Below are 16,278 nucleotides of genomic sequence, written 5' to 3'. Positions count from 1 at the left end.
AAATTCCTGGGTCAATGAAGGGTTCTCCATAGTTACAACAATAGCGCTTAACAATCTGGACTCCATTGATTGGTTTGACTAGACAGAGACACCGGAAAAACCTACAAATCTCTCCTGACCTTCTGAGATGGTTCAGCGATGCCACCAAATAACTCTAGGAAGCAGCTCAGAAGATTTAAGAGCCTCCACCGCAGAATCTTGCAGACCCCTGGCCTAACCCTGAGTTACCTGAAAACCTTGGAGCTTTCCAAAAAGCTGTGTCACTCCACCAACTATGGCAGCTCCCCAATGCAGGGCCCCAGCTGATTATGTTGCGGCTCAGGGCAGAGTGTGAAAGGACGGGGAAACCGAGTCAAAGAGGAAGTGAAGAGACAGATGTGTTCTTTCCCCTCCCAGCTGTCTGAGGTGAGGAAAACCCTGGGGGATTATTGCCCAGGGTTTTGCATCTGATTTATTTAATTTTGTGGATTATAAACCTAGTGGAAACAGTCTTAAGAGGACTAATGCTTGGTAGGATGACCAGATGTCCCGATTTTATAGACAGTTCCAATATTTGGGGCTTTTTCTCATATAGGCACCTATTACCTCCTGTCCCCGTCCCAATTTTTCACACTTGCTATCTAGTCATCCTAAGGCTTGGAGCTATAATCCCCGTTCCTGGCTGGTAAAACTGTCCACCAGTTTACACGTCCTCTGAAAGGCTCCTTGCAGTGGCTCCTTGTCTCCAGCCTTCCCAGACAACAACCTGCCTGGTTCTTCCCGAAGAACTCCATGCAGCTGTGCTCAACTGCTAACACCCTTGCAGAACCGCGGTGGGACCTCCCCAGAGAGCTACATGGCTGCTGCCCCTGCAGAACTTTGGAACCTTCCTAATGACTGACAGATAAATTGCACGCAAAAGGTTTGCAAGGAGAGGCCTCCGCTAACCATTTGCTTTTCCCCTGGCCATACCATGTTGTTTCTACCCACAGGGGTATGCGCCTTCCTCAGTCACAGTAATGGCTGCACGTTACCCAGACAAATGGCTAAACCCACATCTCCCCCAGAGGCTCTCTCAGAACAATGACCTCACCTCAAACTCCACAATCACTGTCTTAGCCACTGGTTCCAGTTTGTGACCCACAGTGAAGATCCGGAAGAGGACTGAGAAAAGAAAGAGAGACGAGAAGGACATCATTAACTGGTAGACACCTTGGCAAATCCCCAAAGCTACTTAGGTGCCTAAGTCCGATTGAAACCAATGGGAGTTAGGTGCCTAGCTCCACTGAGGATCTGGGTCATCACCTCTCATCATAGGTTGTTTCATGATAGCCTCTTTCTGCAGTCTGAGATATCCATGTTTTTTTTCCTTTTGGATGTTGTCTTGCTTTTCTCCCCTGTCCCTAAGTACCAGGTGGGAGGGCTTTGTCATTGCAGGTACCTGTCCTGCTCCAAACTGGGCTGGGATTAGCAGCCCCATATTTCTCAGAGGCTTTGGGACGGTCATCAGATGGGAAAATGTTTCTCAGTTCAAGCAGAACTTCTAACTGTGGTTTGAAAAGTTCTATCACCCATTCTCAATTCCATGGTCCACTCCAGTCTTTTGGTATCTAACATTCAATGGGACATCCCAGCTAGGACAATGGTAAAGGGTCAAATAGTGCAGATGGATGGTGGGAGAGCCTCTTCTCCATTCTCCTCTGTCTTCAGCCAGACAACAAGCAAAGCAAGAGGCACAGGATGGAACCTGCTGGCTGTAGATATGGCCTGCAGTCAGCAGCTCCCAGCCCTCCCGTTAGAAGAGACCAAGGAAGGCAATACCTGTAGACCCAGGTGTATAGATGGTTTTATCCGTCTGGATAAAGATGTATCCACTGTGGAAATGGACCAGAACCACTTTCTCCAGGGTACGCTGAGGGAATTGAGCCTGGACCACCACATACTGATTTTGTCTGGAATCTTTCTTTATGTCTTTGGTGGGAATCTGAATGAGAAGATCATGGATGAGTTCTTCCAGGTTTTACTCACCACAACAAGGGATACTGTATGCAAAAGACCTTTGCAGTGTTAACAAAGCTTAAGTTTTACGTGGAAAGAATCCATAAGAAACCATGGCCCTTAGGGGCCTTTTACTAATCAGCTATACATGCAGTTCCTCCAGCAGCACACAGGTGCCATAAGATGGTAGGTCTCCTCACTGAGAATAACCCAGGTGGAGGGGGATTCCTAGGATGGCACAGAGTCAGCATAGGTCCTCAGACTACTCCTGGCTGATATACTGCCTCCCTCCCTATCCACCCTCCATGGATCTGTTGCAGCTGAGTGTAAATTAGAATTGCCCCGAGGATGATCTAACTTACTCTGGGGGCTGGGCCCAGGGTACAGGGAGGGGCAAACTGAAAACTGCATCTTTGCTCAGGCAGAAGGGAAAATCCAGCCCTGTGCTTAAAAACCTTGTCTCTGGGAATAGTCTGCCTTGCTTTAACTGGACTCCATAAAGCCAAGGTCCACCAGTGCGTCAGGCCAGACCGTTTAGATGGTTCTGTACCCATTACCCAGTCACATCCTGTGATGTAGAATTTGTTAACCAATGGGCATCCCCAGAGTGCCCTTCTTAAGTCAGTTCTACTGCTCTGATGTGCTCCTTGACTATTCCTAATGTGCTCCCCTAAACTGTGATATCTTGGAGACCTTCCCCTCCAGCTCTCCATTCCTGGCCAGAACTTTGGATCAACTCAAAAAGAGAATCGTGCTCCACCAGGGAACCACACCCAGGAATTATGCTGTGTCCGGTGCAGATTAGGGACAGGACTTTGAGGGTATCGTCTGCTCTGCGCATGTTTCCCATGCCGTGCAAACATGAGTCAGAAGTGTGTGGTTATGTACCTTACCACAGAGCCTCCGTGCGATGAATGAAGATGCTCCCAAGTCAACTGAGACACAAATAATTGGCTTTGACATGTTACCAGGATTTAAGACTAAGGTGTTCACAAAAACTCTTATAATTTTAACCATTTCATTAAGTCGGGGTTTTTTATTTACAGTGGAGAATGCCAGAAAATGAACAAAATCATGTCATTGGTGTGGTCTGTTCAGTACAGTTCTTGTACCTCTCTTGTCACCGCAATATCTGAATACTTTCCAGCTGTGCATTAATCAACGTAACTAATATCTCTCAAATGTGGTTTGATATTGGTTCTCAGACTCACCACTGTGATTCCATTTATCTATTTATTACTTATATGGCCTCTATTACTATCTAAGTATATTACCGCACTAGTGCCTCAATCTTTAATGCATTTGTCCTCACAGCATACTCCCTTCCCCCCGAAGTAAAGAAGTGCTATTACCTATATTTCACAGATGGGGGAACTGAGACACAGTGCAAATAAGTAACTTGCCCAAGGACTCAGAGTCTGTGAGAGACCTAGAAATCAAATCCAAGTCCCCTGACTCCCAGGCTTGCACCCCAACCACTAGAGCATCCTTTTTCACAACTTTTTCTACTACCTCCTAATTAGGGGCACCTCAGTTTTTAGGTCCCCAACTAGAGAGCCCTATTTATCTGACATTATTTATATGTTCCCCATCGCTGATAGATTCATAGATGTTAAGGCCAGAAAGGGCCAATCTGATCATCCAGTCTGATGTCCTGTATAACACAGGCCAGAGAATTTCACCCAACATTTCCAGCTCATAACTTCATGTTGAACTACAGTGTCTCTTTCAGCAAGACATCCACGCTTGACAGGATCTGAGCATCTTGGTACTGTGGAGTTGGGGAGCCAAAATATTGGAGGTTCCTAAAATTAGTGGGACACTGTTGAAAATGTTACCCTTGATACATTTGTTTCATTGGATGATCTGAGGCTGGGGTTTTACCCACCTTTATTGTGGCTTTGCCAGCTTCAAGTATCCCATTCACCATGTTCAGCTTGATTAGGACTTGGTATAAGACGTGTTTCTTAAGCGGGAAGTCCTGCACAATGACTTTAACCTCGGTTGCAGCATTGAGGTCATGGGCTTCCACCACTACCGTCTCTTCAGTCTCCACCCGCAGGACATTGGGCGTGATCAGAGTGTAGCTGTGAATGGCAAAAAGGTTGATGTATTTAATTCGGTTAGTATTTAAAACTTCGCTGACGGTGATTCCCGCATCCCCCAGGAACCTCTCGGACCTGCCTGTCTGGTTTTATACGAAAGTTTGTTGCCAGGGTTTATAATGTATTATTGTTTGGTGTACAGCAGGAACTGAGATCCCAAGGCAATGTACAGGCACAGAGTAAGAAACAGTTCCCGCCCCTAGGAGTATGTCTACACAGCCGCTGGGAGGCATGATTCCCAGTTCGGGTAGATACAGGATGTGTCTACACTACGGGTGCCACAAAGACAGTAGCATCTACGCGTCCTACATCGATGGAAGGGGTTTTTCTGTCAGTGTAGGTACTCCGTCCTCCATTCTTCCGTCAACCTAGCAGCATCAACACCAGCAGTTGGGTTGGCTTAACTGCGGCGCAGCAAACACCCCTGAGCAATGGAGCTAGCTTGACCTACATTTTAAGTGTCGACCAGGGCATACAGGTGCTAGCTCTGCTCAAGCTGGTGCCTAAAAATAGCAACGTGGCCTTGGCAGCATAGGCTCAGCTTGGGAACAATCTCAGCCACCTTCCTGGTTACAGACTCAGGCAGTTGGGCCAAGCCACCACCGTGCCATTGTGGCCACACTGCTGGTTTTTGGCACTAGAGCCAGTGGTGTACCGAGGGGAGGGGGGGGGGCATGCTCCTGGGTGCCAACCAAGGGGTGGCGTCAGCTGGGCCCTCCTCGGAAGAGCTGCCGCCCACCCCCACACTGTCGCAGGCAGCCAGGGCCCAGCGGCCGTGCCAATCCCAGTTTGGGCCTGCTGGTGGCTGAGAGCTCCCATTGCAGGGGGAGCAGACATCCTCCCGGCCCCTCCGCCCCCGTGCTGGGCGCAACAAGGGAGCTGGGGGGACCAGGGCTGTCACGCTCCCCACCTGCCACCAGGCGGCCCAGGGCCATCTGCCCCTGTTATTCCTGTTCCCAGCTGCACCCACTGTCCCCAGAGTGGGGGGGACTAGGGGAGAGCAGGAAACAGGCCCACAGATACTTCCCCGCCTCCCCCCGGGGTGAGGCGTTGCTGATTTTGCTCCTAAATCACCTAGTCTCTATGGAAAAGCCCCCCCTCAAGGCAATGTAGTTAAAACAAGGTTGCCAGTTTCACTGAGAAATAATTGGCTGATTACATCACCCGCAGTGTTGTGAATTCACAAGGAAGTACACCAGGAGGGAAATAAGAAGTTTTGCTAAATGTCAGCCAAGTTGTCCGTGTGTCACTCCGGTATGAAGGGTGAGAGATGACTGGAACTAAGGTTTTTCATACCGGAAAAGGACCATGTGGAAACATACACACGCAGGTGAGCAGTTTAGTGCATGACTCGCTCCTGTCCTTAGAGACAATGCCTCCAAATCGCTTCTCTGGGTATAGTTGTGGCTGTGTCTGCTGCTCTGTAACGAAAGGCCCTGCTGGTGCCGCTTTCCTGCCGTGCGGTTGTACGCTGGGACAGTGGGGTGCTCTTCCCGTTAAGTCAGTGCTGACCCTGATGCCCCAGCATGGTGCTAGGGGCACCGTACTGCAGCTCGCGGGGTGGCGGCTCAGTAGGGGACTGACTTGGTGCCCCAGCCTGATGCTAGTGCTGTGCCGGTGGGAGCAGGCCCAGTTAACCAGCGTGCACTCAGCGTGCGTGCACGGGGCCCCGGTCTCAGGGTAGTGCCTCACCACTGGGGGGAAATAAATCCCCAAAGCCTGCCAGATTGTTTTATTTGGCCTGTCACAGTCCAGGTCGGGGCATGCAAGCCGATGGTGCCAGGACCAGGAAGGGGGCAGGGTAGCACAGTGGAGATTCCTCTGCCTGGGTGCTACGGTGAAAGCCAACAAGTTGGAATAGGGAGCCAGGCCAGCCCCATGGGACAGGAGCCACCACTGTGGGCTGAGTGTGGGGCGGGCTTGCTCTCCAACGCTCCCCTAGCTCCTCCCACTGCCTGGGGGCAGGACCCAACACCCCTCCGGTCACTCACGCCCAAGGGCAGGATCTGGAGTTGGACCTCCTCTCCCCCAGTTTCCACAGGTCCCCAAAATGCTTCAATCTGGCAGTGGGTGGGGGGGATCAGTAGGGGGCGCCCTCTCCTGGCAGTCAGTGCTGCCCTCAGTGCCCCAGTGCGACGCTAGGGGACGCTGGGCTGCAGGGAGCCAGGGGAGCAGCCTCCCTTCGGAGCTGGAGCTGACCCAAAGCCCCCTTCAGATCGATTCCCTCAGTGAGGGCGGCGCCTCACAAGTATCGTTGGCTGGGCCCCGCCCCAGAGGTGGCTGCATTTCGGTGGCGCCTGTGTGAACAATCTCTATCCACACTGAGCCAAAATCCTGCCTTAACTTCAGCAAGGTGGGAGCTCTGGGATGGAAGCTTCCTTGCATCAGGGAAGAGCATATGGGGGACAGACATAGCTGAATAGGGGGCAGGGCTATTGAGGAAGGGGTGTGACCAGGGAAAGAGGGCAGGTTCAGCACCCTCTGCTAGAAAGCTATCCCACGCCAGCCTGGCACGAAGGCTGAGGCCAGACCGTCATGCCCTCACTTGAGGCTAACTTTACTCCCTCTCTTATGGGGGGTGCTCACTGCACCAACTTCAGTCCGTCTGGGGTTCTGCAGAAGCTGCTATAATTGACACCTCCCTCTCCCCTCCCCCGTGTGTCAGAAGCAACCTTCTTAGTTTTCTCTTTCCCACCCCCACTGGAAAATGAACATGAACAGATACTCAGCAGGCATAAAGCCAGGCAGCCCCTAGCCCAGTAACTCTGCCAACGTCTGAGAACGGCCAGGCGGCGGTTCCCTCACGTCACGAAGCAGGAATTGTTCTGGGCAGGATGGTGATGAGCTGGCTGGAAGCTGACAGCTAGGATTGTATAATGATAAGTAAAACCCCTCTTTAAAAGAGCAGGTCTGGTGCGGACAATTGACTCTCCCCCCCCCCCCCGGCTTTTCCTAACCCCCCAACCCTGCTCCCTGTGCATATATTCCAGTTAGATTGGCTGCCCTGAACCCTTACAGGCAACTTTTGGTTTTACTCCCGTTCTCCCCCCAATAATAATAATTTGCGCTCAAAGCACTCGTCATCCGTAGATCTCAGCACTTTGCAGAGGTAGACAAGTGCCATGGTCGCCCTTTTACAGAGGAGGGAAAGGCAGGCAGAGACAAGGGGAGGGACTTCCTTAAGGTCACACAACGAGTCAGTGACTGAGCTGAGAACAGAGTTTTGACTCCCAGTCACCTGCCCCCTGCAACCACTAGACCTCACTCCCCTCCTAGAGCACCAGAACCCAGGTGTCTCCAGGAACTCCCCCATGTGAGTTTCAAATAGAACCCAGGAGTCCTGACTCCCCCGGGCAGTGCTCAATCTGGAGACCACTCTGCTTCGGAAGCCCACCAGCCCCTTGGAAGTGAACTGGGTTCAGTTCTGCCTCATGCATCCTAAGCAACAGCCAATGGCGTTACTCCAGATTTGCACCAGAATAAATTGAGACTAGGATTTAGCCCCCCCTAGGTGTCTTGCGGATGTACAAACTGAGCAAGCACTTCATGATGTGGCCCTATAGGACCTGATTCTGATGTGATTTAGGGCCTGATCCAAAGCCCACTGAAGCTAAGGGAAAGACCACCCCACTGATTTCAGTGTTTCAAGTTGGTGTAACCCCATTGTTTTCAGTGGCGTTACTCCCATCTTACACCTGGTTACCTTAGATCCAGGGAGGCTCAAAAATCCAGTTTATTCTTTCAAAATATTCCATATTCCCAAACCCCCAAATTAGCCTCCAAATGGAAGGAGGGAGAAGAGGGTTGGACCGGGTGAGGAAGAGAATTCCTGTTGCCTGTTCCCATTCCACACACAGTACCAGGGAAGAGAGGGAAATTAGCTTTGCTTCCATTGGGAGCTATGGAACGAACCCAGGTTACCATCCTCAGCGGGGCAGAACCGCGGGGGTACTTACAGTTGGCTGTGAGAAACAGCCGGGAAGTAGAGAGCAAACACAGCCACCAGGCAGAGCGCAGAGCCCCCCATGGTGATGATGGGAGGGTTGGGAGAAGTCGCTCCTCCTGGGCTATTTATGCTGAGAGCTCCCTGTGAGAGGAGCCCTTATGCAAACAACTGGGCGGGTTTAGTCAGCGATGGGGAGGGGCCCAGGGAACCTGGAAAGTTTAGAACAAAAGAGGTTTTCTTCACTCCCAAGACACAAGAGCTTATTTGTCTTTCACGCGGGGAAGGTGGAATGAGGGATCTGAGCTTGTGGTTTGTCGCCTTTATTCCACACCGCAGGGCTAGGCAGCGACCAGCGTGGTGGGGCTCGGATCAGTGCCACAGCTCAGGTCTGGCATGGAGAGAGGGGCTGGGAGGCAGGACTCCTGGGTTCTGCTCTCAGCTGTGGATGAGGAGTAGGATTTAGTGGGTTAGAAAGGGGGGGCTGGGAATTGGGACTCCTGGATTCTGCTCCTGGATTTGCCTTTGATGCACTGTGATACCTTGGGCGAGTCCTGGGATGTTTCAGTAGTGAAGTGGTCCTGGTCCTGGCCCTGAAGGAAGCTCCATAAGAGAGGATCTCACCATCTAGTCCACTCACTTGGCCTGTAAGACCTTTGGGGCAGACACTGGCTCTTATTTTAGGACCACTCTCCACTCCCTTAGGGAAGTTATGCTGCTGGTGGGAATGGTGGGAGCACTAGTACAGACTAGGCCACTAGCGCATTTGATCACCGCGTCATCTACACTTGCTCTGGATGTTTGCCCGGTACCTAGCACAAAGAAGGCTTTTGCATGCTACTGCAATGTAACACAAAACTGACCAAAGGAAATAAGCATGTGAAATTAGCCTGCAGAACTCATTGCCACATGATAGTCCTGCTTCAGGGCATAAGGCAATCAGTGTTAAGAGAGAACGTCCTGAGGCGGGCTATAATTGTCCACAGCAAGTTTCTTGCCCTGGGCTAGTAAGTGTCTGGTAATGGCCATTCTTGGAGATGACATACTGGGCAGGATGGCCCTTCTGGTCTGATCCAGTGGGGCAGTTCCTGTGCCCCTAAACTATCCATACTGGCAGGACTCTTCAAAGCCATGTAGGAGATTCAGACACATTTTAATGGCAGTGGGGTATCAAAGTCCCTTAGGTGGCTTTGAAGCTCAAAACAGATCACTAGGAGTTTGCACAGGCATCGGTTAACCTATCGCTCTTCACCAGCAATAACCCTGCAATCCAGTACCTGGCATTTTGAAGGTTAACCTTCTCGATAAACCAGTCCTTCAGCTCTCTGGGCCAGATCCTCAGCTGCTATGAATCCGCCTTGCCCCAGTGAAACCACTAATCCCAGAGTCTGGTTTTTTCCTTCTTATGGATAAAAGCAGACCACTTCAAATCAGTAAAGGGTTAATGGGGGAAGACAGGTTATCAGCTGGCTTCCCGTAACAGGTTTTCTTTTCCTGGCACTATTATTTGGACAGGACTTCAATCTGGACAATATCCAAAGACATCTAGTTGCAACATATTTACTTATGGCTTACCTAACAACAGACATCAGACGTCTGAGCGGTGACAATGACACATATTAGCGGGACCAGGTGCAGGCAAGCAGGCCTCAAAAAACGTAGCAGATAAAGTAAAAGCAACTTGGTGTCACGGCTTGGGAGTTTGGGAGTCAGGAAACCTGCATTTTGCTTCAGGTTCTGCCACTGACCTGTGGTGTGAGCTCCAGCGAGTCAGTTCCCTGCTTTTTGGGTGATGAGCTCTTTCGGACAGGGACACTGCCTCTTACTATGTCCGGACAGCACCCGCCGTGCTGGGCCCGCAAGGTGCTCATGTGATATTAATCATCTCAGACCTGGGCAGATGCTCCCGCCATTAGACCACTCCATTTAAAAACGGAGGTGCCACTTCTCAGCTGGTGTAAATGGCCCTAGTGCCATTCGGTAGAGCGACGCTGGTTTGCACCGGTTCAGAGAATCTTAGAAGATGAGGGCTGGAAGGAACCTCAGGAGGTATCTAGTCCAGCCCCTGCTCAAACCAGGACCAACCCCAACTAAACCATCCCAGCCAGGGCTTTGTCAAGCCTGGCCTTAAAAACCTCTGAGGATGGAGATTCCACCGCCTCCCTAGGTAACCCATTCCAGTGCTTCACCACCCCCTAGGGAAAAACTTTTTCCTAATGTCCAACCTAGACCTCCCGCCCTGCAACTTGAGACCATTGCTCCTCGTCCTGTCGTCTACAGTTGAGGAGTTGGCCCCCAGTCCGCGTGGGAGTCCAATGCGTAGGACTTGAATCTCCCTTAATAACCAGCCTTAGCGTTTGTTTTACAAACAAGCCAGGTTGTCATTTCTCCATCATCCTCCATCCAGGTCACAGGTGAATAAGTAGTTTTTGTGCCCTGGCTAATAAACATGTGTACTATGGTAATGCCTGGGGGCACCAGCCGAGATCAGGGGCCCACTGTGCTGGGCACTGTACCTATTGTGTCTGGGTCAGACTAGATGGCGACCGGAGAGTGCTACTATTTGAGTCCAGGGTGGGTGGCGCCCGCCCACCACTAAAGGCCCCTCCCCCAGCCTAAGGGGCGGAGCCACCGGACCCAGGACTCAACTGAGTACGGGGGACAACAAATGAGAAAACGGGAAGGGGTGCGATGGTCAAAGGGTCAAACGGAGGGAACCAGAAGGGGACACCGAGCACAGAGCCCCGGACAGCGCCCACTGCTCCCGGAAGGTGTCGAGGGAGCCAGCGGACGCAGCCCAGAGGAACTCTGCCCGGATGCGGGAGTGCGCAAGGGAATGGAAGTAGGCCCCACAGTCGCAGAGCGCCCCCCTGCCAACCCCGTCTCCCTGGTGTTATAGACGGCCACTTTCGCCAGGGCCAGGAGGAGGCTGACGAGGAGGAGGCCAGTATATCAGCCCCGGGCTCAGCAGGTCCCTTTTCCCCTGGTGGCTGAGCAGGGGTTACGCCAGGTTAATTAACACCCCTGGAGTTAATCAAGGCCCCGCCCAGGACTTGTTAAAAGCCTCCCCTGCAGAGAAGGGGCGTGGCTGGAGCTGAGCGAGCAGGTGAGATGCTGTCAAAAGCCAGGAGGGTTTAGGAGAAGGAGCAGAGCGCTGGCAGGAGAGAACCCTGCAGGTACAAAGCCTGGGGGAGCGAAAATCCTGCCCGAAGAGGGCAAAGGACCTTTCCCAGCCCCGGAGGCCGGAGGGAAGAAACCCTGCCAGACGGGGGAGATAGAACTGGACATTTGGTTGGGCACCACCATGCCCAGTGGGGTTGTCAGGGGACAAGATCCTCCCCTGGCAAGGAGGCCAGGAAGGGCCCCTGTCCGAGCAGAGTCTGGACATTAAGTCGAGGGGCACGGGGAACTAACCCAGGGAAGCCAGCAGCTTTCCTGAAGCCACAGTGTGAGGCTGCTGCTTGTAGGGTCCCTGGGTTGGGGGCTGGAGTCGAGTGTGGGACTGACCCCGCCCCCCACCCCAATCCACCAGCTATTTATTTGTGGGCCAAGAACCCCACCAAAGAGGCAGGGGCCTAAGAGAATCAGAGGCAGGACCGGGAGCCAGCAGGGAGCGGCCACCTTAGACAGGCTGCATTACCCTGCCCCACCACTGGAGGGTGGAAGAAACACTAAGGGGGGGAGCAGTTCCCTGACCTGCTGCTAGAAGGCAGCGCTGGACCCCCTGAGGTATCGAAAGAGCTTTGCCCCACGGCGCATAGCCAGACGCAGCCCCAAAGGGTTGATTTACTCCGCATGGGTCAGATCATGGCTGGCATAGCACCTGTGAGCTCCGTGGAGTTACTCCTGCTTTACCCTGGGGTGAGAGAGGGCAGGATCAGGCCCATAATATGTCTGTATCTGATGGACCAGATCCCTCAGCTGATGTCAGTCAGTCTACCCCCGTTCGTGGCGGTGGAATTGCACCGATTTACACCAGCGGAGGCACCATCTGGTCCAAAATGCAGAGCTTTTCAAGACCAGAAGGGCCTGTGAGATCATCGAGTCTGACCTTCTGCAAAGCACAGGCTGTATTTCGCTCCGTTACCCTGTACTGAGCCCAGTAACTTGTCACTGACTAAAACATGCCTCCCGGAAAGCTATCCAGTCTTGACTGGTGCGTGAGTACACAATGTGTAACCCGTAACACACACACACACACACACACCGGCCTTGCAAATGTATTTTAACTGGCAGGTAACGTGTCATTTGTTTTTCCATGATCAGTGGGCGAGGAGCTTTTGTCCCCTCATTAATGAGCGTTCATTATTATTTATTTGTATCACAGCAGAACCTAGAGGCCCCAGCTGAGATCAGGGCCCCGTTGTGCCAGGCGCTGCCTGGCCTCGTGATGAGAGACCGTTTACAATCGAGACAGACGAAGGCTGGCCGGTGACCACTCCTGCCAGGCCGTACTATAAAATAATTCTCTGACTGCTGGGAGATGAACGGCCCTGCAATGAAAGGGCTAATCTTACCCTTTCTGTCCGAACGGTGCCTTCCCAGCTGTGGAAAGAGGATTCTTAAGATAAGAACGGCCCTACTGGGTCAGACCAATGGTCCATCTAGCCCAGTGTCCTGTCTTCTGACAGTGGCTGGTGCTAGATACTTCAAAGGGAATGTCCGGAACAAGGCAATCATGAAGTGATCCATCCCCTGTCATCCAATCCCAGCCTCTGGCAGTCAGAGGCTAAGGGACTCCCAGAAAGTGGGGTCGCCTCCCTGACCATCTTGGCTAATCGCCATTGATGGACCTATCCTCCGTGAACTGATCTAATATTTTTTTGAACCCAGCTGTAGTTTAGGCCTTCACAACTTCCATGGGCAATGAGTTCCACAGGTTGGCTGTGCTTTGTGTGAAGAAGTACTTCCTTTCATCTATTTTAAACTTGGTGCCTGTTAATTACATTGGGTGACCCATGGTTCTTGTGTTATGTGAAGGGGTAAATAACACTTCCTTCTTCACTCATGATTTTAATAGACCTCTATCCTATTCCCCCCTTGGTCGTCTCTTTTCCAAGCTGAACAGTCAGTCTTTTCAATCTCTCCTTGTGTGGAAGCTAAGCTGTTCCATACCCTTAATCATTTTTGTTGCCCTTCTCTGCACCTATTCCACTTCTAATCTGTCTTTTTTGAGATGGGGTGACCAGAACTGCATGCAGTATTCAAGGTGTGTATTTCAATTGATGAAATAAAGTCTTTGGTTCATTTCAGTGTAAATACAGAAAAGGAACTCCTGAAAAATGTAATGGGAAGTATTTCCCAAAAGCTGTTTCTGGGCCCCATTTCATAAAGCGTTCACTTAAGTGCACACTAAATCACGGCTCTACAACACATCAAAAATGCACTCAGTGATGCTTTAAAAGCAATTCAAGCGATGATGAAAATTGAAATGTGCAAACAAAAAAGGCAGACAGCATGACTTAGATCATAGAAATCCTGTAAAAGTCCAAACAATCCATTTAGACTCATGTGGTCCCCACGAACTGCAATTTAAGAACTGCGCTTTATGCTATTTACCACCAGTTGTTACAGAACGAACCTAAAAGAAATTCAGTGTGGGGTTTTTTTTTTCAGGATTAGGGAGTAGCTGCTGCCTGAAATATCTGGGCACTGAATTCTTCTATGCACGCTTGAAGAATTTCAGACACAGGCTTCTGGAAAATTCCACCTTTTAAATGAAATCGTTTCGTATTAGATAAATTCCGATCAACATGTCCCTGGCCCTCCAACCCATGGACGACCTACACACGTTACTGAACAAACACCCTGCCGGACTGTGACCTCGGCTGGATAAAAAGCTGGGTTCAATAGTCGACAAAGGCAGGATTTATTGGGCAATGGGTCCCTGCTGTAATTTGCAAACAAGGAGGAACATGAGAAGGGGAAACCCATGGGGCTTTTCGGTGAAAGCAGGTCCCTGAGCAGCAGGAGTTAGAAGCTGCTATAAGTGAAGTCAAAGTAAATTGGGAAGGACCCTCTTAGCTTTGTTGCTGTCTGCTGATTTGCATACCTTGGTTTATTTGCACACCAGGCTGCTTATCTGCATCCCGGTGTGTTTAATGTCACGCCCCGTTATTTGCAGATCATATTATTTATTGCGTGCCAGTTTGCTAGCACCTGGGCTGCCTTATAGCTCACCTGCCATCTTTGTCTGGGAAACCCACATTCTTGTGGGTGTCCTGAGTGCACTTTGCTGGAAGAAATGTTGCAAGATTCTCCCTAGACTGTATTCAGCCTGCACCCGTTGGATCCAGTCCTGCAAGATAGTGAGCTGGTGGGATTCCAGCATGGGGCCTGAGAGCCAAACACATCTCCTGCTGCTTGATCAAATCTTAGCGCGCTCGTTACTCATTGCCAAGGTATCGAAGTAGTCTTGGGAGTCAGCCAGTAGAGAGTGACATGACCACACCCGCTGTGCCGGTGTGCAACATCCTTCTTTGTGAGCGCCCCAGGGACTGAGAAGAGAACTGAGCGCCAGGACTTCCTCTGAGCCTGTCTCCATCTGGCTAGTGGCTTAATGCCTACTGGTAGGCTGGGAAGCAGGCTCTGAAGTTCCTCTCTTCTGCACAGGGGTGCTAAGGGCTTTGTAAAGGGGCCCTGGACGTGAAAAGTGCCTCTCATGCTTTGTGGGTGAAAATGCAATTAGAAAACACTTCAAATCAAGAGCCGGGACTAGAGCCCAGGCGTCCTGACCCTCATTTCCTTGTTCGAAGCACTCTCTTCCCAGTGCTGGGGGATTGAATGGAGGAGTCCTGATCCCAGTACACACAGTGCTCTAACCACTAGACACCACCCTCCTCTGAGAGCCGGGAATCAAACCCAGGAGTCCTGCCTCCTGCTGCTGCTCGCTAAAGACCCAACTTCCCTCCCCGCTCTGGAATAGAACCCAGGAATCCTGAGGCCTAGCCCTTTGGTTTCAACCTACCCCCCGCCCCACGTAACCCCGTTAACATACAGAACAGCCTTTGTTTTGTGGCTCTGTGCCACAAAACTCTTTGCTGAGTCTTCTTTTCGGGAGGTTTCATAAGAGGCTGGGTTGCCCCACACCTCATGTCCGCAGAGATCACAAGGAAATGCCAACATTGCTAAACTGGCAGGTATACGGCGCTTCCCTCACACACCCTCCCATTCCCAACTCCCTGCACAAAACTTGATTTCTTCACCCTTTCCCCAGGCTTGCTGGGCAATGGAGGAATTTTCACTCCCAAACGTAATCAGCGATTTCTCCAAATCTGAGGTTCATGGCTTTGGTGAGGAGGATTCTGGGAACGTGTGAGCGGATGGCAACCCCCAGCCTGCTCCAAACACACTGCGTCGGGCCAAATTCACTCTCTTCCTGGTAATTGACTTTATTAGCAAACGAAGAACCAGATAGCAGGCTTCCCAGGGTAGCGCCCCTTCCCCAGGCTTGGCTGTCGCTCAGATCCCCCTTCTTCCCCCCCCCCCCCCCCCCGAATCTCTCTGTCCCGGGCCATGCTGGCTCTGTGAATGCTGAACCCCGTGAAACTCAGGCCTGCGTGTCTCACTTTGGGCATCCCCAAAAATGGAAGTACTCAGAATTAAAGGCTGCTTTTGCAGTTTTGGTTCTAAGCGTCTTGCTAACATCCCACGGTACGTGCAGGACAGGAACGGAGCCAGGAACCCTGCCCCCAGGTTCCTTCTCTAACCATTAAACCACACTCCCTCAGCGAGGAATAGAATCCGGGAGTCCTGACTCTTTAGTTTTGTGTCTTAATTGCAAGATTCTCTTTCTTCCCCTTGTTAGTTCTTCCTCCTTTCCTCCGCTTGCTAGTTTTTCCTTGGTGTATCTTGTGTAAACAAGACCTTATGGCCCAGAGAGGTTTATCTTGGCAAGTCCGATTTCCAGAGAATAAAGAGGCTGGATTGTACACAGAGCAATTGTCCCAGACATGCTGCCTCTGTCCCAGCGCCTCTAAACCCTGACCCTGCTCCCACCCCTTCACTGCCAGGGAACCCGCAGGACATGCAGATCGTGGAGGGGCTGTCATTTGGTTGAATGTCATTAAGAGGGTTCATTTCCCCTCCAAGTCATTAGTGGCTGAAAGTCATTCAGGAAAAGGGAGGATTCCAGACCTCCTGACAGTCCTGGGGTTCGTGGGACTGTCCCGCTTTGATCCCCCCCCTGAAACCCTGTCCTGGTTGGATTAAACGTTTCCCGCATTCAGTGTCGCCCAGAAGGGAGGGACTAAA

At 51.4% G+C, this 16,278-nt stretch overlaps 1 protein-coding gene across 1 annotated transcript in view; it reads right to left on the bottom strand.

Annotated features, from left to right (window-relative positions):
* LOC137161289 (A.superbus venom factor 1-like) overlaps positions 1-8,124 on the bottom strand; it is a 46,993-nt gene extending 38,869 nt beyond the window's left edge. Inside the window, exons 1-4 of the mRNA XM_067560423.1 lie at positions 8,039-8,124; positions 3,866-4,064; positions 1,801-1,963; positions 1,073-1,143 (exon numbers count right to left, since the gene is read on the bottom strand). Of these exons, the coding sequence (XP_067416524.1) occupies positions 1,073-1,143; positions 1,801-1,963; positions 3,866-4,064; positions 8,039-8,109 (504 nt within the window). The 5' untranslated portion in view covers positions 8,110-8,124. The remainder of the gene's footprint in view (positions 1-1,072; positions 1,144-1,800; positions 1,964-3,865; positions 4,065-8,038) is intronic.
* Between the last annotated feature and the right edge of the window lie 8,154 nt (positions 8,125-16,278).

Source organism: Emydura macquarii, unplaced genomic scaffold (assembly GCF_026122565.2).
Source record: "Emydura macquarii macquarii isolate MOO-44397 ecotype Brisbane River unplaced genomic scaffold, CSIRO-AGI_Emac_v2 contig_2292, whole genome shotgun sequence".
NCBI classification, from domain to species: domain Eukaryota; kingdom Metazoa; phylum Chordata; order Testudines; family Chelidae; genus Emydura; species Emydura macquarii.
Note: the sequence above shows the minus strand (reverse complement) of the source record. Positions and strands in the feature narration are given on the sequence as shown.